At 48.7% G+C, this 23,672-nt stretch overlaps 1 protein-coding gene across 6 annotated transcripts in view; it reads right to left on the bottom strand.

Annotated features, from left to right (window-relative positions):
- APBA1 (amyloid beta precursor protein binding family A member 1) overlaps window positions 1-23,672 on the bottom strand; it is a 204,527-nt gene that overhangs the window by 49,295 nt on the left and 131,560 nt on the right. For all 6 annotated transcript variants that reach the window (XM_027041073.2, XM_027041072.2, XM_053205290.1 and 3 more), the window contains exon 2: window positions 18,336-19,597. In XM_027041073.2, coding sequence (XP_026896874.1) covers window positions 18,336-19,517 — 1,182 coding nt within the window. In that variant the 5' untranslated portion in view covers window positions 19,518-19,597. The remainder of the gene's footprint in view (window positions 1-18,335; window positions 19,598-23,672) is intronic.

The raw sequence follows: 23,672 nt of genomic DNA, 5'->3' as shown, positions 1-23,672 counted from the left end.
CACTGCTTGCAAATCACACGTCCTCATGTGACGAGTATTGTGGATACGACAAGAACTCTCAAAGGTAGCATTTCAAACAGACCATAATCAAGCACTTGGTCATTCAATTCCTCACCAGGCTGACCACTCCGGTTCTATATGGGATTTCAAAGGTGTGGTTGCCTGTGGCAGGTGATGGGACATAACCTTCTGCTCCAGGGACTGTGTGGGGCTTCGCGAGTTCCGGCATCCCCGAACAGCTTTTTTGCTGCGCATCTTGGTTGACCCAGCTTTATCCCCTTTCTCAAATAAACACACATTGTTTTCCTCACTGATTTAAGTTGTTTTAAATTCGCCCTGCTCCACGTTAGAGTTATAAAAAAAGAAACAAATATATGATTAGGTTTCTCTTGCTCCAAGACATGTTTGTGCTTTTGAAAATTGAAACCGGTTAAGAAATCCGTAATTACTCACTCTCAATTCAAACTATATTATCAATGCACATTTCTGTTTCCTTAATGTGGTGAAGTAGGAAAGTTAGCACAGGCATTGTAGGGGCATAATTATGTCATTAAAATGATAATAGCCTGGGCCTAATGAAGTGTTTTATATACACATTTATAATGGATTCAATTAATACCAACGGAACATTTTGAGATAACTGTCGGTTAAAATATTCTAACCATTTTTATTCTCTCTTTTCCCATGGGGGGGTGGGGGGGAGCAGCAGGGCGGGTGCTCCCAAGCCCTGGACCACCTTGGACGTCAGAGACAGCCTTGCAATGCAGGTGTCTCCTCAAAGAGAGGCATTCTCACTGTCAGCAAGCAATTCATTTTATTACCATCAAAAGGGCCTTAAGCTTCTGAAGCCACCGTCTCAAAGGCCAAAAAAAAAAAAAAAAAAGGCCGAATCAACTATTAACCAGTGTCATTATTTTAAGTTGAAGTAACTTACCAGCTGATAAAGCCCATCCGGAAATACAGGTTATCTTTTACCCTTTGCAAGGGCCTCACTCTGGGTGTTTGAAATGCATTACAATTTGTGATGGACAAGTGAGGGGGCCAACCTCTTACTTCCCCATCAGGGACCTGCACTTTCCTTCCCAGACCTCCAGACCTGAGTTCCGTAAGAGGAAAAACTGAAGTCACTTGTAGTTTACGTTAAGCGATGCAGCCAAGAGCACGTTATTTGCTGTAATAACACATCACCTACCAAGGACAGCCGCCATGTCTGGAAGGCTTACTATGTGCCGGGCCCTGGTCACGGTACGTTAGGCCCATCACCTTGTCTAGCAAAGCAGTTCCTAATGCGTAAGACACCAAGCTCACTCATCGTCGTTAGCATCGTGAAAGCAAAAGACAATGCAGAGAACAGAAGGGGAGGCCACGGGACCCACAGTCACTCTTTCATTAGAACACAAAGCTGCTGGGGAGGAAGCAAAGAGCCCAGCATCTACGTGATCAAACGGCCTCCTCTCTCTACAGGTCGTCCTGACCTTCCAAGCAACAGGCGGACCTGGCTGCATTTCCCACCCACCCTGGGGAATGCCCACTCTCCTGCTCTGTTCCTATACCCTGAGCACGGAGGGAAGCGCAGAGGATTTACAATCTCACAGCACGAGGGTTAGAACGCCGAGGGCGACGAGGCAAACATCATTCTGAAGCCCTGGGATCCACCTACCTCTTCATCGTGACACTCGAACTGGTACATCCAAAAATTCTCCATCTCTCCAGGTGCTATCTGGGCAGCAGGGCGAGCTCTGGTGCCTCTACTTGTGAGCTGAGGCTAACTCCTGACCTCAGCGCCCGTCTGGTGGACTGTTTCCAGGGTGTTAGATGCCCAAGTCGATAATGCAACTTGTAACAGGAGATGTGACCACCTCCCGGGATGTCCGGCTCATCGGCATTAACCCCTGGGCGCCCGAAAGGCCCCCGGCAGTCGTATGTCACTGGTCGCGCGCCATCACCTGATGTCTGTGAGAAGGGGCCGGCCTACCCCTTCTGGCAGTGACGCCTACTATTTCTGGGGAAAATAAACTCGGATCTGAGGTGCAACCAGAAACTTTCACACACTCTAAACTCTGCTACGTTTATAGAACCTGTGAAAAAGCACGCAGCTCATGTGTAAAGGAGGGGTGGAAGGTGGGAAACGGGGGCCCTCTCGGTGCCTGCATCAGAATGCACCTGGGCACATGGTGCCATGCAGGGCCCATGCCTCTGCAGGCCAGGACGCTGAATGTAGACACGCCACCCCGTACGTTTGCTGCGTGCCCCCAATATCCTTGCACTGCACCCCGAGTAAGGGGGATGTGGCAGGCGAGCCCTACAAACACACCAAAGAAAGCTGTCCCCAGGGCCAGCATGGTTTGACCCAAATCAACAGGTAATCTCAAGTCAGGCTCAAGAGCTGGGCCATGTCCACTGGCCCTCGGCAGAGAAGAGGAAGGTCAAGACAAATGCAGGTGGAAAAACGAACTGGAGGAAGCTCGTGGAAACAGGTGGCCAGGCTGGTTCCGAGGGCTGAAGATGGGACACAGACCTCCCAGTGCCAATCTACCTCGTAACAAGCCATGGCAATGGGGAAGGACACGGGTGCAAGAGAGAAGGAGGGCCTGGAGCACCCTCGAGACTCAGCCTTAATGCTGGCTTCAGCCTTTCTTCTCACCAAGCCCTTTATCACACATGCTGACAGGTTTTTCTCTGCGTCTACTTGGTTAGTGAGCTGTGATAGGGTCAAAAGGTAGAAAAAAGAGAAGCCAAGGACCTGAACAGTTCACAGCTGCAAAATCCACCCATGCTGTGGCTTCCTGTGCTGTGGCCAACTCTGCAGGCCAGAGTTGGAAACAGGGTGTCCTTCTCTCTCCCTCTTGCCATGTTTCTGGCCATGCCTGCTGGCAGTCGGACTGCACCTACTATAATCCAGGTCAGTGTGATGCAATTCCTATAGTTGTTGGTCCCCATTCAAGAAAGCCCCTTTCAAAATGGCGAGCAGTGCAGGAGCCCATTTACAGCACTGGGCATCTCTCAAATGCTTTCTTCTTTCCATTAACTATTTAAAAGACAGAAAATCTCTGGGTGTTGATTCTCATGTGTCCAGATTGAACACTCCCCACCTGTGGACTCTCCCGAACTCATGGGAGAAGCCATTTCCCCCACTATCATTCTTCAACATTGCTTTGGTTTGGATTCGTGAACCACTGAGGGCAGGCTGAAGCCATTACAATCTTCACTGCTGCTATGGAAAGCTTATAATATGTTCAGTTATTAACCAGAGAACCACCATAATCAGACAAACTATGAAGAAAACCACTAGGCCTTCGGCAAAGTTACAGAAAATGTCTACACCTAGTGTCCTGTTGGCACACAGAATTCAGAATTCTTTCCCTGGCTCTCTTATTTTCATTCTTTCCTTCCTTTAATGTTCAATCAGCACCTGAAACCTACTTAATTATTCACCACTGCCTTCTCCATACTTCATCAATAATAGATAAAACCTGTGATGGAAAACGACCTGCAGCAAGGAGCTGGTTGAGACAGGAGCATAAAGAATCAATCCACACTCCACACTTGAGGGAGAAGTCCGGGCAACAAGAAGAGAGCCGGCCTCAAGGGCTGTTCCCTCCTGCATGGATCTCTTAGTCCAATGAGACCTTCGACTCTGTGCCTCTCAGCCTCTTCTGCACCATGGTATACGGAAGTCATAAATTCATATAACACACTGGGTCCAGAGCCTGGATGATGCTTCCAGGGTGGAATGCAACATGCCCAATGGCCAAGGTCACCCCCAACCCCAAAGTTCAGTGGGGATCATGAGGACGCTGATCAAAAAGCTCTGCCCTGGAGCGCCTGGGTGGCTCAGTCAGTTGAGCATCTGACTTGGGCTCAGGTCATGATCTCACGGTTCGTGGGTTCGAGCCCCATGTCAGGCTCTGTGCTGACAGCTTGGAGCCTGCTTTGGATTCTGGGCCTCCCTCTCTCTCTGCCCGTCCCCTGTTCACACGCTAAGATAAACACTGGAAAAAATATTAAAAAAAACCACTCCAACTTATGAAGGAGTCTTTATAGCAAATTCCTTTGACACTGGCAGACCCTTGAGAATAAAGATAAAATTCTCTCCTCGTGAAGAGTCCTTCAGGACAATCCCTCCTGTGCCCCATGCCCATAGGCTGTCCTGAGTCCCAGCTCCTCCGATGTGGCTGCCCCGCTCACGTCTGTGCTGGCCCACGCACCCAGGCTGCTTCACGCCTTGTTGGCCACTTCCAGATCGGCAGATCCGCCTCTTCTCAGCCAGACAACGAAACAGATACAGCCTCAGAGGTGGGAGAGACCAACAAGGTCAGCTGGGGGTGGACAAGCCATGCTGTGTCCTCGGGTTTTAAGTCCACCATTCCTTTGGTGGCATGTGACAGACACGAGATGTGGCAGGCAGACTTCGCAAATGGCCCCGTGAGCCCCATCCCTGGGTGTCCAGACACTGTGTGATCCCCTCCTTAGGGAGGGAGCGTGGGCTAGTGACTTAGCCTAAGAAATCAAATATAGCATAGGTGATGGGCTGTCACTCTGTGAGTGCATTATGACAGGCTGTGACATCTACCTTGCTATCAGCCTCTATGGCCTTCTCATCTTGCTTGCTTTATCAAGTAAGTTGCCCTACAGGAGAGTGCCCGTGGGGCACCGAGGATGCCTCTGGCTGGCAGTCAGGTGGGAACTGAGGCCTGGAGTCCAATAGCCCCTTGAGGAGCTGAATCCCGCCAAGAAGCAAATGACCTTGGGAATAGGTCTCTCCCCAGTAGAGCCTGAAGGCTACCGCAGGCCAGGGACACTTGACTGCAGCCTCTGAGAGACCCTAAAGGAGAGGACCAGCCAAGCCAGGCCAGATTCCTGACCACAGACGCTGTGAGATGACCACTGTGGTTTGTTTTAGGTCAGTGTTCTGGGGCAATTTGTTACTGAGCAGGAGATAGCTGAGACACTACATAAGGCTTCAGATGAAAGCATCGTGAACAGAGGAGGCCTGGAGGGGTCTGGCTGAGGGTGCACGGAAGGACTAGCCTAGAGTGGCTCGTAAACTCTGCACAGGCAGGGTCTGTGTCTATTCCACGCAGAGCCTGTGTCTCAGTTGCTGCTATATCCCCGGTGTCTTGCACAGTGCCTGACCCATAGGAGCAACTTGAAGATATTTACTGAACGAGCTGATGAGAAATTGTGAGACAGACTTTGATCTGTGACCTGGGCCAGTAACCGAAACTCATTCTGGTTCACCAACAAAATGAAGCAGAAGAGCGTAGCTGTGCGGCGGGGCCCTGTTTCTTTTTCATAGACGATTTCCTGTGTGTAGCTGGTGCTTAATGAAACCCGAAAGTGTTAGCAGGGGAACAAGTGTAACAACTCAACCCAATCACTGTATGGTACTTGGCACGGCAGAGGTTTAGGAACATTTGTTCCTTTCACATCACTCACTTCAGGAAAGCTTCCTGTCGGGGAGGTCTGCTTGGTGAAATACACTGGGGCCCATCTTTGCTCTCCTGGTAGATCCTTTGTTCTAAGGTTATTCCTCTGGATAATCTTCTGGGATGTTGACCTAGAGGGTCTGCCAACCCCCCCCCCCCCCACTTTTTGTGAACATAGAAAAAAGTACAAAGTTGGCTTTAATGGTCCACGCTGGGATGTACACTCTTCCACGGCAGGCCAGGAGGACACTCTGAGATGAGGAGGCTTACAGTCTAGTCCTTTCCAGAACACAAACGAGAACAGAATAGAGCTAACTATTCCAGTGCAATGTTCCCCTCCCCCTCTCCCCATCACCACTCCCTCCCTCACATGCCAAGAATACACTTCTTCCAGCCAGGGACTGATCCACTTGGGGGAAACCAAGGCCCTCAGTGAACATCTGTCCATCCTAAAGTCTGTCTACTTGACTTCAGATCCTATCTCAACTCCATCCCTTGCTACTCAGATCCTAGAAAAACTACAGCTGGCTGGAACTCCCTGAGGAGGTGTGGACCGGCGAGGGGCAACCTCTCAGTTCAAAATACCTTAACAGGAACCCTTCACAAAAACAGACTGCTTCAGCAGCGGAACAATTGTTTCCTTTGCCCTTGTATGCTTGAGAATACAACTGGAAGGTCAACAGGAGAAGATGCTGCTAACAAGTCTTAATGAATTAGCATGTGCACTTGACCTTGGTCAATAGTTTCCTAGCAACAGTCAAAAAAAAAAAAATCCACCAAGGCTGATGCTGATTTCAAGGCAGGGGGAGAAGAAGAGAGGACAAGGAGGAGGTGACTCAAGGCATCCAAGGCTGAGAGGAAGCCAGGGCACCTCTCCACCCTCATTCGTTGTCTTTCTCAAAACTCAAGAAAAAAAAAGTGGGTGCAAAAGCGCACATGATCAGGGCAGGTGTTAACATCGAGCCCTCACTTACCAGGATTTGGGCATTATTCCCTTCTTGGCTGGCTTCTAAGAAGTGTTAGTGTTCAAATGTCCTCCTGCCTCAACAGACTTTCTCCAACCAGCCTCTCGAATGGAGGACGCCCATAAAAGGCAAATGTTACCTGAACAGGGTGGTCTATGTTGCCATTAGCACTAATTAGCAGCCAGTGTGACTTAATCGGACAGCCCTGGAAAACAAGGCTGACCATACGGTGCTGCTGCAGGCGGAAAGGGGGACCTCGGGTCACTGCGGTGCCTCACCAGGGTGGGCAGCACAGCGAGGGCTCATGCGGGTTCCGAGCGCTGCGGGGAAGCAAAGGGAAACACCAGCACAGAGAAGGTGAAGAAGGGGTGCTATGGGCGACTCCCTCTAATTCACAATTTGCCAATGGCCCACCCTAAATGTTTCGTGAGCTCCGACCTACGAAGGCAACGAATGCACTACACTTGTGCTTCTCAAGTCACATTTCCGCAGGGGACTCCGTGTCTGGGAAATCCCCTTTTCTCACGGGTCACCCTGGGGAATAAATCTAACTCATTTTACTGACGAGGAAACTAGCTTGGGGAAGAGAGCAGCTGAACGTAACCGCAGCAGATCCACTGCAGGGCCAAGATTTACACATAACGAATACTTAGTGGGCGTCCACTTTGGGTGATGTGCTCTGATACAAGACGAGGAAAGGACGCTGTGCCTTCAGCTGACTGACAGTGAATCAAAGAGGCAACAGGCTCATGCTTTACGAGACAGGAGAAAATAAGGTCATAAAGGATTAAGTGTTAGACTGTAGTCCACAGTTTAAGTTGGTGGTTACCAATTCTGAGCGGGCCTGAGAAATACTGATCCCATCACCCAACATCCTGATTCTAATCAGGAAGCTTGGAATCTTGGGAATCATCTATTTAGAGAGTGGGGCCTTGGTGCCACTGAATGGGACTGTGGTGTGGACAGAAGTGAGAGCCTGTGTGTAAGATGTGCGGCATGGGAGCAAGTTTGGGTAAACAGAAGTAAATTTGGAATTCATAAGTACAAAGCCAACGAGTGAGGTGAGTCTAGGTGCTGGGGGATGGGAATCCTTACACACCGAAGGAACCATGTGGTCTCGATCCAGTGGGGTCTGTCTAGTCATGCCTGGAATTTACACTAAGAAATTAGTTCCTGGGGGAATCTCTTTATCTTTGCCCAAGACAAAGGGAATCAGATATCCAGGGTGATTTGCCCTCTAAAGCTCTGTGAAATGCGTCAAAGACATTGACTGGTAGGCTGAGGCCCCGGGTCACATAACCCAGATATATTCAGCTATTGTGCCTAGAAAGCTGAGGCCAAAATGTCCAGCCCAGCTCTGAATTTTCTTTGATCCATTACTCTTTAAAAATTTTTTTTAACGTTTATTTTTGAGAAACAGAGACAGACCATGAGTGGGGGAGGGGCAGAGAGAGAGGGAGACACAGAATCTGAAGCAGGCTCCAGGCTCTGAGCTGTCAGCACAGAGCCCAACATGGGTCTCGAACCTGCAAACCATGAGATCACGACCTGAGCCGAAGTCGGACGCTTAACCAACTCAGCCACCCAGGCACCCCCCACCCCCCAATTCATTACTACTCTTATTAAGTTTTTGGTGTCCTGCTGGCAGGGCCTGACCCACTGAAGAAATCAGTTGGGCACACCAAGCACACAGTTGAGTGCCTGTTATCCCAACACCCTCTCTATGGCTATTCTCAAGAAAGTGGCCACTGAAAACTGACTCAAAGCTAGCGGGTTGAGAGACTGCATTCTGTATTGAGAACATGCTGCCCGTTAGCCTTGTAATGGGAGTGGGTCTCATTTGGAAGATGATCATGTCTATAGATAAATCATATTTCATAATTCCCCAAGACTACAAGGCCCAGGTTTAATTGGGTTACCACTGAATTACCCATGATATATCTGTTCCTCTCCCTGCACCCTCCCTTCCTCCCCTCTATAGCCCTGATCCACTTAACAGAAAATATTGAGAGCACACAGTCAGGGGAGCTAACAATTTTTCTAAAGACCCTTGAGAAGTTTCCTGAGCTCCAATTGATTAAGCGATCAGGTCAGTCATACAAACTGTGGCCCTGTGTGCTGAATTTCTATCTGGAAAGTGATGACAGATTTCTCTCTGGCTAAATCATTCCTTTGCTTCCTGGGGGCTCTCCCCATATTCCACACCACAGTGTCACACAGGCACTGGCTAGTGAGATGATCCATTAAGAAGCTGAGAAAGATTCCTCCTGGGAACGGGGTCGAGAGAAGAGGAAAGATTAGAGTCTGGGAGTTAAAAAAAAAATCAATCTTCCCATCACTTAATTTCATTCCACACAGCACAAAGTCCAATTGGAGACCTTGCCTTCTGCTGTGCAGATCGGGCAAGAGGTTTGCCCCAGTGATTCCAACGCGGCAATGGTCTGAGGTCAGTGGGGAGACACCTGTTCAGCCCTGTAAACAGGGCCTCTCTGGGGCAGGTGGAATTCTAAAGGTGAGTTAAATAATCAGAGATGATGCTTCAAATCCAGGGGGAGAGAGCAAACGCACAGACTCTCCCACTCCCCCCTTTTTTTTTTCATGACTGAAATTAATTATTTGCGCTCTGAAAGGGATTTCAAGGTCAAGCCTTTTCATTTTGAAGTCTGTAACAGTAAGATCTTCACCTCTCTCAAAAAAATGACCCCGGTCAGTTCAGGTCCTCACAGTTCATGGAAAAATGATTCCCTTTTTTGTTACTGACAACTAAGTTCTGTTACTTCGAACATTACTCCCCACTGGCAGGGATATGACAATCTGCTGCTGGTCCTAAGTTGCAGAATGGGCTGCAAATGTACCTTGGTAAAGGAAGGTATCTCGAACACATTTCATTTTCAAGGTAAAAAGCATTAACCTAGGGGCGCCTGGGTGGCTCAGTCGGTTAAGCGCCTGACTCTTGATTTTGGCTCAGGTCATGATCTCATGGTTCCTGGGATTGAGCCCCACATCGGGCTCTGTGCTGACAACGCGGAGCCTTCTTGGGATTCTCTCTCTCCCTCTCTCTCTGCCCCTCCTCTACTTGTGCTCTCTCTCAAAATAAAAAAAAACCATGAACCTAAATTAAGTATACAAATCTGAGGAATCAGCGCATCCACATTTGACCTCAGCCGGCGCTGTTCCCACTGTGGTGAATAGTATCCCTGCTTCACGTCCTCCCGTACATGCTCAGTGGTTTCCAGACTCAATGCCCGTTATCCAGCCCACAGCTCCTGAACTCTTCAAACTTTTCACTGTCAAGGTGCAAATCCACTTCCCAATTAGTGTTCTTCAACCCTCCACCTTGACCTACTTTTCCTTCTCTACTCTTCTGTGTGTGGAGGTGGGCCAAATGGAAGTGTGCATGCTTCACACACACACACAAAACCTTACATGTGTCTCACCATATGACACAGTGACCATATGACACATTTTCTATAAATCGTGCACATAATAGAGATGTTGGCTCTTCTCTTTTGTCAAGAAAACGGACAGTATCATTGAGATGATGCTGTACATGAATGATCTCTGAGGGATTCTACTCTTTTATATTTAAAAAAATTTTTTTTAAATGTTTATTTTTGAGAGAGAGACAGAGCATGAGTGGGGGAGGAGCAGAGACAGAGGGAGACACAGAATCCAAAGCAGGTTCCAGGCTCCGAGCTGTCAGCACAGAGCCCGACGCAGGGCTCGAACTCACGAACCCCGAGATCATGACCTGAGCTGAAGTCGGACGCTTAACCGACTGAGCCACCCAGGCACCCCTACTCTTTTATATCTTTCATTTAAGGCAAAGACATGGGTGAATACAGTTTGAAAAGTCAGGCTTTTGGCAAACACCATCGTCCCTTTCCCCATTTTTCCTCCCTCCATGGCCTCATTGCCCAGTCTTTCAGCATTCCTTCTGGGATCTTCCACACTCGTGCTGCCTTACCTTAACTTTTCAATTTTAGCCATTATTTCTTGGCATCTACAAAAGACCAGGATTTACCTCTTTTACACTATACCTTCCCTCATCCTCGTCATGTCATGATTTCCGGCGAATCAATGTTCAGTGTTTATACTCTGAAGACTACGTCTATGCTCCTCCCTGCTGAGACACACACGGTATATTATTGCATTTCTTGCCTGTGTAACAATTGTTTTTTGTGCAAATAACTGCGCTTTTTCCGTTTGCTTCGTTTTCTGTGTACTCATCAATAATTTATGCCAAACTCTGCTAAAACAATCGAAGATTCCTCTCGGTACAAATATATTAGGAAATCTCTCACTTCCAGACTTTCTGGAAACCCTCCAGGTTCTGGCCCACACTGCACTGGCTTATGCCCTGTCCCTTTACACAGCTGTCATCTGGGATCTCCTTCTCCATCAGCCAGGGGAGTCCCTCTGTTTCTTTCCTGTGTGGGACCTCATCCCCCCAAGCTCTTTTTTTTTTTTAAGTTTATTTGTTTTGAGAGAGAGAGAGGGACAGAGTGAGTGCAAGTGGGGGAGGGGCAGAGAGAGGGAGACAGAGAGAGACAGAATCCTAAGCAGGCTCCGCACTGTTAGTACAGAGTCCGACGTGGGGCTCGAACTCACGAATGGTGAGATCATGACCTGAGCCAAAGTGGGATGCTTAACCTACTGAGCAACCCAGGCACCCCCATATTGTTTCTTGAATTATGCTCCCTTCTCAGGGAGCAATCCTCTAGTAGCCTCCTGAGCAAAGGTACATGGGATGTAAATTTCCTGGGACCCCGCGTATCTGAAAACATGTTGATTCCACCTTCACACTCAACTGGAAATTAGGGGTGTGTAGGCCTGCCAGTTTCCAGCATTGCTTTTGAGAAGATCAATACCATTTTGAGGGTGATCAAATGACGGTGATTCCTGACCATTTGGGACCTGTTATAACTTCTTGGCAAGCTTGCAGGATCCTCTCTTCCTCCTGTCTGTTCTGAAATTTCTGTGCCCCCTGCCTTTTTTAATTTTTACATCACTGTTCTAGGTACCCAGGGCAATCTTTTTGCCAGGCAGTTCTCAACATCTTTTGTTTCACGATTTCTCCATTTTATCTATGTTCTTACTTACTTTCCATTCCTTTTGCCTTCATTGTTCTACTTTCTGGATGATTCCCTCAACTCTGTCCTCTTCCTACTGAAAGATTTTAAAAATTTTTAATTTCTGCTATCATATTTGCTAGTCAAAAAATTGGGGGCAGGAATTTTTTTTAAAGATGGCATCCTATTCTTTTTTTTTTTTAATGTTTATTTATTTTTGAGAGACAGAGAAAGAGAGAGTGTGTGAGCAGGGGAGGGGCAGAGACAGCAGGAGACACAGAATCCAAAGCAGGCTCAAGGCTCTGAGCTGTCAGCACAGAGTCTGACACAGGGCTTGAACCCACGGACTGAAAGATCATGACCTGAGCTGAAGTCAGATGCTTAACTGACCTGGGCCCCCAGGCACCCTGATGGTGTCCTACCCCCTTTAAAAATTTTTTTTTAATGTTTATTTATTTTTGAGAGAGACAGAGACAGAATGCAAGTGGGTTAGTGGCAGAGAGAGAGGGAGACACAGAATCCGAAACAGGGTCCAGGCTCCGAGCTGTCAGCACAGAGCCCGACATGGGGCTCGAACTCACAAGCTGTGACATCATGACCTGAGCCAAAGTCGGATGCTCAACGGACCTAGCTGCCCAGGTGCCCTGATGGTGTCCTATTCTAATTCGATGGCTCCCTTATTTTCTCCTTTCTGAGGATACTAATAAGTATCTTATGGTTTTCTCTTGCTCAGCGCACTGCTTTTATTTCTTCAAGTACCTTTCTCCGTTTCCTTTTTTGTGTCTTTGTCTTTCTTGTTATAGATGTTCTTCAGATGTTTGGTGATCCTTGGGTGTCCACTCATTTAACAACAGTGGGTCCCCAAAAAGCCCACTGGAAGATTCACGAGAGGCAGGAAACTTCACTGCAGTGAGATCAGGCGGGGACCCAGGAGTTCTGTTGGGAAAGCCCCAAACATGAGTATCTGTAGTTATTTGCTCTTGGGTCTGTCTCCTCCGGGTGGGGGGCAGGGGGCGGAGGAGGGGAATACTCTAACCTCCTGCAAGGGGCCAGGGGCGGGTGGGTTCTAAGCCTGACAGCTAAGAATTCTAAGGCATTCTCAGCCTCTCTCACTACTTAGTAGGCCCTGTGTTCTCCAAGGTGCCTCATTCCTATTTTTAGCAGTGACTAGTGTCCCTAGGTCCAGGGATTCTCTGAGTCACCCTTTCCTTTACAGTAAACCTCCCACCCTCTGTGGGGCCAGGGGGCAGGGGGTGGTAACCTGGCGCCTGAGCTGGAGAAGGAATCTAATGTTTCCGGTGACAGACTTTCCAAACCATCTTTTTTTTTTTTTTTCAGCCATATGCCAGCCACCTGAAGTATGTGGGGTCTCTAATTCCTGAGCCTTTCTGGGGGATTCATGGCACGAATCCTCACAGACATTTAGCAGAGTCAACAGAAACCTATCACTGTATTAGTCGGTATTGATCAGGCCAGGCTGTGTAACAACCACTCCACATCCCCAAGGCTTAGAACAACACAAGTGTATTCCTCTCTCATGCTACATGTCCCCAGGGTCATCAGGGAGCCCTGCTCATCACGGTCCCTCGGGACCCGTGCTGAGAGAGGTTCCGCCATCTTATGCCCCATCATGTTTTTTTTTTTAAATATTTTTATTTATATTTGAGAGAAAGAGACAGAGACAGAGACAGCACGAGTGGGGGAGGGGCAGAGAGAGAGGGAGACACAGACTCAGAAGGAGGTTCCAAGCTGGAAGCACAGAGCCCAATGCGGGGCTAGAACTCGTGAACTGCGAGATCGCGACCTGAGCCGAAGTCAGACGCCCAACCGACCGAGCCACCCAGGCGCCTCTGACCCCATCATCTTAACACGAGGCTTCAGGGCTCCTGCTCAGAAGGAGCATCGCACATCACCACTCCCACGTTAGAGGCCACGCCCAACTTCCAGGGGGTGGGCGAGAGCGGCACCGGGCTCCCTGTGCCTGAAGGAAGAGGACAACTGGAAGCCCCGGGGAGCACCAATGTCTCCTGCAGCCAGCCCCACTTCGGGGTCCTGGCAGTGTGTTCTTTTCTGCTGCTCTCTCCTGGTGGCTTTACATCTTTTTCTTATTTTACCGTCCTTTTAGTGCAGCTCTGTGAGTAGAGATAAACACCATTTCCAGCTGCACAACACCCACTCAAAACAGCCACAACCCTCCAAATGATGCCAGATGCCTGTTACTCCCCATCTCTCTGATTCCACCATGCTCTGTTCTCTACTCAGAACGAGTTTTTAAATTTTAGTTTTGAGAGACAGAGAGAGATTGAAGGGGAGGGGCAGAGAGAGAGGCAGAGAGAGAATACCAAGCAGGCTCGGAACTGTCAGCCTCTGTGCTGACACGGGGCTCGAACTCTGTCACCGCAGAGCCTGATGGGGGGTTCAAACTCATGAACCGTGAGTGAGATCATGACCTGGGCCGAAATAAGATTCAGACACTTAACCAACTGAGCCATCCAGGTGCCCCGCAGAACGATTTCTGTTGGCTAAAGAGAGACTGGTAGATTGTGAAACTTTTCAGAACTGGTCATTCCTTAACAATTTTTCCAGAAGGGGTTTGGGAGGTAGTTTTCAAACAGACGAGGAATAGAGAAATCTTTACTAGAAGCAAAGCACTTAAGTATTGGTACAATTTTCCAGAAACAAGTATTTTCTTTTAAAAAATTTTTTTCAACATTTATTTTTGAGAGAGACAATGCAAGCAGGGGAGGGGCAGAGAGAGAGGGAGACACAGAATCCGAAGCAGGCTCCAGGCTCCGAGCCGTCAGCACAGAGCCTGACGCGGGGCTGGAACCCACAAGCCATGAGATCATGACCTGAGCCGAAGTCAGACACTTAACTGACTGACTGAGCCACCCAGGCGCCCCTGAAAACAATTATTTTCGATCAGTGCTGAGCCTCTAGTATATGTTCCAGTTCTGACTAATGAGCAATCCCATTTTCACATTCCATACGACTCGCTCACAAACAAATGCCACTTTGCTCCAGGAAAGAGCAAAACTCGGAAGCAGATGCAGCCCATCAACGGTTCTCTCTGGCACGTTGGTAATGCAGGTGGTTTTTATTTCCATCTATTTACTCACTGTAGTTTCTTATCATGCCATTTGACAATGCACTGCTCCTACAGCAAGAAATCCAAGGCCCCTTGTCCAGGTCTGCTGACCACGATCACAAGGGGACAGTCCCCTTTGCTAAAACCAGACCTGGGCTAATAAAAGATTTAGCGAAGTCTCAAAACCACACATCTCACATGGGCCGACTGTCCAGAGGATACATTCGTTTCCTGCGAATCAGTGGTTCTTAATCTTTTATATGTTTTAGAATCACAGGGAGAATTTACAAAACGAAATAAACCAAAGCAAACAAAACCAAAACATATCCCTGGCCCCCACCCTAGGTATTCCAATTTGGAAAGGAAAGGCAGTAATTTGTATTTTTAACAAAAATACACTCTCCCGGCAGACTTTGGGCCACACTTTTTTAACTGTGCTTTTTCATTTTCTACAATAGCATACACAGAGCATTCAGTAACTATTTTTTGATGCTAAGATGGAAATCAACATAATGTATATACTTTTATTTTCCTCTCATGATGTCATCCAAGAGGTAAGAAATGAAGATCTTTCCTTTTTTAAAAAAAAACTTTTAATGTTTTATTTTTGAGAGAGAGAGAGAGAGAGAGAGAGAGAGAGAGAGAGAGACGGAGGGAGGGAGGGGCAGAGAGCAAGGAGGACAGAAGATCCAAAGTGGGCTCTGTGCTGACAGCAGAGAGCCCAATGCGGGGCTTGAACTCATGAACCATGAGATCATGACCTGAGCCGAAGCGAAACGCTCAAACAACTGAACCACCCAGGTGCCCGTAAGGTCCTTCCTATGAAGGTGGCAAGACAGATGGAATAAAACCCACAAATCCAAACAGCTTAAAAATGACAGGCAGAGTATTTTAACTAAAGCACAGGTTTTGGCTTTTGCTTTGCATTAACTCTTCATAACCTAGTAAGCCCTACTCACCAATCTCTGACCATCAAGCTGAATTTCTGACAGAATGAATTTCTAACGCATCATCCGATATCCTATCATAATTCTAGCTTTTGAATGAAGCATCGTGTAAGAGGCTTAAGTTGTTCTCCCAGCTCAAATGAATCAAAGCAAGCCCCAGCCCCAATGTGGGCCGTGTTGTGGGTTTGTCGTGAGGCTGCAGGGACCACAGGGTGAAGTCGGTTACGTCAAGGAGCTAGTGTATGTGAGAAAAAAGACAGCAACTGGACTTAATGCTCCTGCTACTTCTTTCCTGATGGCTTTCCGAGTTTCTAAAAGGATGTAGAACCCAGTCTCTTGCCACCTTCTTACTCTTTTTTTGAAAAATTTTTAATGTTTACTTTATTTTGTTTTGAGAGAGACAGACAGACAGACAGGGGTAAGTGGGGGAGTGGCAGAGAGAGAGAGGGAGATACAGAATCCAAAGCAGGCTCCAGGCTCTGAGCTGTCAGCACAGAGCCGGACGCGGGGCTTGAACCCACACACCACAGAGATCATGACCTGAGCCCAAGTCGGACGCTTAACCGACTGAGCCACCCAGGCACCCCGACCATCTCCTTACTTTTGAAAATCCGCTCCACTTCCCCTACATTTGCAAGATGCCGCCTTTTTTCCTTTCTTGCCAGAAGGAACCTGGCGGCAGCTGGAGGCCAAGGGGAAGACTACATGTGAGTGCACCTGTCTTTCACTGCTGGCATGTGACAACAGAAGGGAGACGCAGAGCATTGCTGAACTACCTGATTCAATGCTGCCCCCCTGCTGGGGAGGACGCAGATCCATTCCCAACCAGTTTCCCACCTTTCCCGAAAGGTGCCAGCGATTTAATTAGCTACCAGCAAATGTTGACTGTTACTGAAAGAGGAGGTGAACGATACCCCTGACCTCTACAGCCCTTCACACATAAGTCGAACGAACAAACAGCTTCCAATAATGGCTTCTCACTCCAAAACATGGACTGAGAAATAACCTGGTGCAACCACAGGATGCAGAATTAAATGAAATTGAATTTAACCTCCTAAACCTTCTTTTAGTCCAAGCTCCCATTTTAAATGAAAATGCCTAAAAATTATTCAAGAGAAGCTTTAGTGCCAGGCTGTGGAGGCAAAGGTTAGCCTTCTTGATTTATTTTGAATGGACTGTGACATCCAAGCTTACCAGCTTATCAAATTTCTTAGATATTTCAAAAATGGAAAATAACACATTAGCAGGGGCAGCAAGAGCCTTCTGTACATTTTCCCAACGAAGCACAATTCGGTTTAAAACCCCAAACAGGACTTTTGTGGAGAAGGGTGCCCGGGCTCCCTTACTGCAAGCCACAATGTGAGGCACAGTGTGGGTGAAAAACTGCAGAAACTTCTGGCAGGAAAACTCTCAGAAGGATTCCCTTGATGCCCTCCAAAAGGTGCCACAATGGCGGTTCCAAACTGTTAAGGGATTACTTTAAGAAAGTGGCTCTCAAGTGGTGGTCCTGTGGCCAACAGCATCAGTACCACCTGGGACCCTGTTAGTTGACCCTCAACTTCACCTGAGCCCTGTGATTCTGGAAAACAGCAAAGGTAAGGAAACCTCCCCCCTACCCTTTTGTGTTCTGGAAATAGCTTACTGCAAAGACCACCCCCCCTTGCCCCGCCCCCCCGCCATGACTCACCTAAGACTCAAAGGAGTCCCCTTGATTACCTATGACAAGGTCAGACACAGACCCTTCAAATTCACTTTTTTTGCCTGAAAAATGATTAGCTAACTGTCCATCAGTCAGAACAAAATGTCGGTTAATTAATCTTTGCCCGAACCTTTTTTGTTCCTCCAGGTCCTTGAACTTTTGGCCAGCCTACAACCCTTCCTGAAGGGCTCCTCTGGGTGGGAACAGGCTGGCCTCCAGTTAAAACACACTCTTGTCTGCAAGGCATTCAAGCCACGCTTTCATCCCTGTTCCCCATGCCTCCTTCTTTCCAGCCCACTTTGCTCCTCCCTATAAAAGAGACCCTCTTTTTGCCCAGCCACAGAGAACCTTGCAGATTCTACAGCCAGAGAATTTAGGTTATGAAGCGTTAATACAAAGCAAAAGCCAAAACCTGTGCTTTATTTAAAATATTCTGCCTGTCATGGCATGTGACCGCTATATGCCCGCCCATCCCCTGTTACAAAAGAACCTTTCTCCCCTTTGCAAAAAAGCGTTTCCAACCGAGTCTCTCCTTGCTCAGCCCACATGTGGTTTTTACTTGACGTGAAAATTACAAATTCTCGGGTCGCCTGGGTGGCTCCGTTAAACCTCTGACTTCGGCTCAGGTCATGATCTCACGGTTCCTGTGGGTTTGAGGCCCGCATTGGGCTCTGTGCTGACAGCTCAGAGCTGGAGCCTGCTTAGAATTCTGTCTGCCCCCACCCCCCCCCCCGCCCCTCCCCTGCTCGTGCTTTGTCTCTCTCCAAAATAAATGTTAAAACATTTTTAAAAATAAAATTCTCGTGTCCCACCCCTGGGGCTTCTAAGTGAGAAATGAGGGGTGGGAAGAGTGTGATGTGTCTAGAAATCAATTTCTGAACACACGTTCCAGGCACCATTTGAGAACCACCGATTTACAGCCATCCCTCTAAAGGTCTGATAAGTGGCTTCAACACTTAAACGCCGATCCACCTGTGTTTCACTCAGGGGTGCTTAAACACAAGCTGCTTCCGAGGCTCCACGTGGGCGCGATTTTAGCGTCCCCCCACCCCAGGACCCCTTTTCTCGTGAAGTCATTTCCCGATGGCAAGCAAGGCCACGCGCGCAGCTGGAGCCCAAACCCGCGCGTACTTACATCTCCATCCACCGGCCTCTGGTCGTCACAATCCCTGGTGGGGCTAATGTCCTGGCGCATGACCCAGATGGGCTCTTTGGGCTCGTCGGGGGTGTAAGGCGAACGGATGGTCCTGGTTTTCACCTCCTCGATGGCCTCTTTGATGTCCTTGATGGCCAGCGAGATGGCATCCCTTTTCTCCTTGCTGTACCGCTGCCCTGCCTCGCCGCCCGCGGTGCCCGCCGCCCGCTGCTGCCCCGCCAGCGCCTGCAGCTCGGGGCTGTCAGAGCGGCCCCCGCCCGGGGTGGGGGCGCGCTCCAGGTCCTGCTCGGCCTCTGGCATGTCCTCGGCCGCCTTGTCGAGGCTCTGCGAGCTCATGCTCTGCTTGACCTCGGCCACAATCTGATCGATGTCCTCCTCCTGCTCGTAGCTGTCCATACGCGGGTAGGGCGCGAACTCCGCCTCCTTCTCGGGGCTGTCGGACTCGCCGTCGGAGCGTTCGTCGTAGTGGTGCAGCCGCGCGCCCAGGGCCTCCTGGCGATACGCGGCGGCCTCGTCGCGCTCCTGCTCGTACAGCCGCAGCCCGTCGCGCGCCTCCAGCTCGGGCGCGTCCCCGATCTCCTCGTACACGTGCTCCTGGAGGCCCCCGTAGTCGGCGTAGGGCTCGGCGTAGGGCTCGTCCTCGCCGCGGTGGAACAGCCGGTGAGTGTACACGTAGCCCGAGTAGGCCGCGTTCATCGCCTCCTCGTGCTCCAGCGAGTGGAAGTGCAGGTGGTTGGGCAGCGCGCGGCGGTGCGTGGCCTCGGCGTGCTCGGCCTCCGCCTGCTCCGTGTACTCCTCGGCCTCGGGCCGGTACTGCACGGCGTAGGCGCTCTCGTCCTCGGGGTCCTGCGCGCGCTCCGCGTCGTAGCCGTCGCGGGCCGCGGCGATCACGTCGCCCTCGGCTGTGTCCGTGTGGTTGTGGAAGCCGCTCTCCGTGCTCGCGGAGCGCGCCAGGCACTCCCCGCGCTCCTCCTCCTCCTGCTGCCCCGGCGGGGCGCGCGGGTCCTCGACGGCGCGCCCGCGCCCGGGGCGGCCCGCATAGCGCTGCTGCTGCTCCTCCACCTCGGGGTGGTCCAGGTCAGCCTCCACCGACTCGTTCACCTCCCCGCCTGCCGCCTCGTCGGTCACCTCCACCTCCGCGGAGCCCTCCAAATGGTTCATGGTGGGCGTCGGGCCGGCTGGGAGAGAGGCTGGGCCAGAGGCTGGGCCGGCTCACTGCGTGCTCATTTTGCTCCACCCGGCTGGGAAGACAAGAAGGGGAGGGGCTGTTAACGAGCTTCACACTGTTCTGGGCTGAGCACCCAGAGAAACCGTAAAAACAGCTGCTATTGACCCCTTCTGAATCCGGGTCAATTAAAAAAAAAGATTGCAAATTTAAACTCAGCCCGACAGCACACAGTTCATTTTCTGCATTGCATGTATCGTAATTTGTAATTACATATCTACTTGTCTAATTGCTTGCTGGCTTTCTCCTTTCCCCACCCCTCAGACTGAGAGACTCGCGAGCGGTTTGTTTTCCCTCCACCAAGCTTACTATTCAGGTTCCATTTCTGATGCATATGAATAAAGAGTACTACTAAATTGAATGAGCCAATTGACACATTTTCCATCTGCTAAGGGATAAATCTCTCCAAATTAAACTAGGATCCTGGATACTTTAGAAACGGTTCTTTAAATAAATTTCAAGGGGAAAAATCATCTCGAAATGTTTTGAGCTACTGCTGTCAATACAAATATACAGCCATTCGGAGGCAGGCTACCTACCCTCAGAGGGTTCTTGTCCTGTCTGTCATTACTGGCTCTGTTACCGGGACCGGTGGCTTAATTTTCTGAGCCTCCACTGTGAGAACCCACTCATTTCCTACAGCTGTTCCACAGGGCAAAGACTCTGTGGTCAAGTAAGTTTGGGAAATGCTGACTTACAGTTGACTTTACATTGTGAAGAATCTAGGAGTAAGACACAAGATGTGGGGGTTCCCAAATTTGTGTGACTAGGAACCCCCCCACACTTTTTTCCCCTAGAGGCCAAAGTTCTGACAAATACACGTAAAGAAACACTAACTAGTGTACTTCCCATATACCCTGGACCTAAAAATTCTTTGACTCTATGAATTACCATGATAGCCGGTACTGGGTATGTGAAAATTATGGCTAATTTCTTAAAAATATGGGTATATCGGGGTGCCTGAGTGGCTCAGTCGGTTAAGCGTCCGACTTCAGCTCAGATCACGATCTCACAATCCGTGAGTTCGAGTCCCGCATCGGGCTCTGGGCTGATGGCTCAGAGCCTGGAGCCTGCTTCCGATTCTGTGCCTCCCTCTCTCTTTGCCCCTCCCCCGTTCATGCTCTGTCTCTCTCTGTCTCAAAAATAAATAAAAAAAACCTTAAAAAAATTTAAAAAAAATATGGGTATATCTCGGGCGCCTGGGTGGCTCAGTCAGTTAAGTGCCCAGCTCTTGATTTCCTTGGCTCAGGTCATGATCTCATGGTCGTGGGATCGAGCCCTACATCGGGCTCCACGCTGAGCATGGAGGCTGCTTGGTCTCTTTCCCTCTCTCTCTGCTGCCTCCCCTCCCACCCCCCCAAATAAGTAAACATTCAAAAAAATATAGGTATGTCTCTACCTATTTCCAGAGAAACCTGTAGAGACAGATTTGGTTTCAATTTCTCCCACTTATTCTTATCACATATTATTATGCTTATTTATGGCATAATGTGTCCAGTGTATGGAAATAAATATAAAGGATGTACAGAATAACAAAAACAGGTAGGATCCGTATGATTTCAAGACACCTGCAATAAATGGGTTCAATAATAAGTAGGCTTTTCTTATAGTGTTCTTTTGGAGAACCCACGTTACAATTGGACAAAATGGATGGGCATGAACTCTTTTTTAAAATTATTTTTTAATGTTTATTCATTTTTGAGAGAGAGTGAGTGAGTACAAGCAGGGGAGGGGCAGAGAAAGAGGGAGACAGGAGAATCTGAAGCAGGCTCCAGGCTCTAAGCTGACAGCACAGCTGTCGAACCAGCACAGCTGAGCCGAAGTCGGACGCTTAACCGAATGAGCCACCCAGGCGCCCTGGGATGTGAACTCTTTAATGGAGCTAGCAGAAAGCTCCAGGAGGCACTTGATTGACTGTCTAATGTTGCAATGGAATACATTCTACTCAGCTCCCCACCACAACCATGGGAATTTCCTTCCAGCACTATGACAATCTCAGCAGTAAAGGAGGGCATTTGGAGCTACCGAGTTCACCTTTAAGCAGAAATATCCTCTTCCCCCATTTTTTTATGGATCCACCCCCTTCCCTCCCCTTGGCTGACTGACACGCCAGAAGAAAACAATGATGGTTTACTAGAGATGGTCAATCCTTCTTGCTTGCTTTCCTTGACAGGAGTCCCACTTCATACCAATGAGACCCAGTCTCCTCATGAAAATTGTGGCCTCTCCTCACTAATGCCTGAGAAGAGGAACTAGGCCTAGGCATGAGAAAGTTTTCCAAAAGCAAGTACGAGGCTCTGTTCAGACTTTGACGGATGGTTAATGCTTTGAACAGAAGAGGCAGGTATTGGTGCTGAGGCCCCTGGTTCAGTGGTCTCGCAGGGATCATGGAAAATACAAAATAAATATCCAGTTGAGTACAACACATAGACAAGAACAGTGTACCCACATTTCCTTTATGAAGACTCTCTGGATAAGACAACAAATTAAAAACTAATGTACAAATCTCAGTCTCACGGACACAAAGCAAGCGTTCACAGAGAGGGATCCTGAACATACCAAACACTTCCCTGGGTACCATTATCCTGAGATATGTCAGCCGTGTGTGGTTAGTGCTGGAAATACAATAAACAGCAGACAAGGCATGTGAATGGCCAATGCAACAATTCATGATAACCACATGTAGAATTGGCCAAAACACTGTCTCCAGTGAAAATAGATTTTACTGATGAACATCTATTGATATATGTATTAAAAAGAAGTTTTAGTTTATTCTGGGTAAAAATGGCAAATGGTGCCCTCTCCTAGAGCACTTACTGATTCAGTGGAGATGGGGTTTCCGTGCACGTATGTACACAAAATCATGGCCAAGAAATTTACAAGAAGCCCACCCTCTGGGGAGAATGCCGTTAAAATAATGTTGTAGCGTACCATGGAGATTTCTAAGTGCATTGTCCTCATACCCCCATCCCCCAGCCTCAGGGGAGTATTTATTCATGGAGTATTTATATTTCACTCAGTGTCACAGTTTCAAGAATATAGTTTGGGTTGTGATCTTGGCAAGGTGAATTAAAATCTTTCAAAGGTAACATACCTTCACCTCAGCAGTTCTACTTAGAGAAATCTAAAGGGAAAACTCAAATGTGGACAAAGACCTTTTTCACGGTATGTGCTTAAAAAGCAAAGAATCTCGTCCCCTCACCCCCTTGCCCAAACTGATGACCAAGTCCATTGTTTTCCTACCTCCTGCATCACCCTCACTGCCACTGTCTTGCCTTGGTCCATCTCACCTACACAATTATTTCCTTGGCTAATGTCTCAGCCCCCTCCAGACCATTTTCCCCAGGGCTAGCTGGATGATCTTTCCAAAATACAAATCTGAAGCCCATAACCCTATTTCTCAGACTCTTTAATGGTTCCCCTCTGGTGCACGGTACAAATGCTTAGCCAACTCTACCAGGCACTCATAGGCATTTTTACCCCATTACTTGTTTAATCCTCACTCTAGCCTATGAAGAGAGTCCTCTTCTACCCTCTTTCTAGGGAGAATTATCAGCTATTTTAAAACTGTGGAAATGGGGGTCCCTGGGTGGCTCTGTCAGTTAAGCATCTGGCTCTTCATCTTGGCTTAGGTCATGATCTCACGGTACATGAGTTGGAGCCCCGCGTTGGGCTCTGTGCTGATGGCGCAGAGCCTGCTTGGGATTTTGTCTCTCCTTCTTTCTGCCCTTCACCTACTTGTTCTCTCTCTTTCTCTCTCTCTCTCTCTCTCTCTCTGTCAAAATAAATACAAAAACTAAAACTGAGGAAATGGAGGCACCATGGGGGTAGGTGATTGCCCCGGGACACATAAGCCATGGAGATGCTGGAAATGGCACCTACCCTCACTGTCCAGCTTTAGCTCTTCGTTCTTGAGTCCTACTCCCTGCAAACAAAGCCCAAGAGCCACATCACTCCTCCAGCGTCATGCCACACTTCACCAGCACCCCATGTTCTAACACCCCTAGTGCTGACCCTAACTGCCTTCCCTACTCTCAGATTATTTTCCACCTAGATTTGGTAAATCTTTCTCATTTTCGGTGAATCTTTCT

The sequence above is a fragment of the Acinonyx jubatus genome, chromosome D4 (genome assembly GCF_027475565.1).
Source record: "Acinonyx jubatus isolate Ajub_Pintada_27869175 chromosome D4, VMU_Ajub_asm_v1.0, whole genome shotgun sequence".
Lineage (NCBI taxonomy): Eukaryota > Metazoa > Chordata > Mammalia > Carnivora > Felidae > Acinonyx > Acinonyx jubatus.
This window is presented reverse-complemented; position numbering and strand designations above follow the sequence as displayed.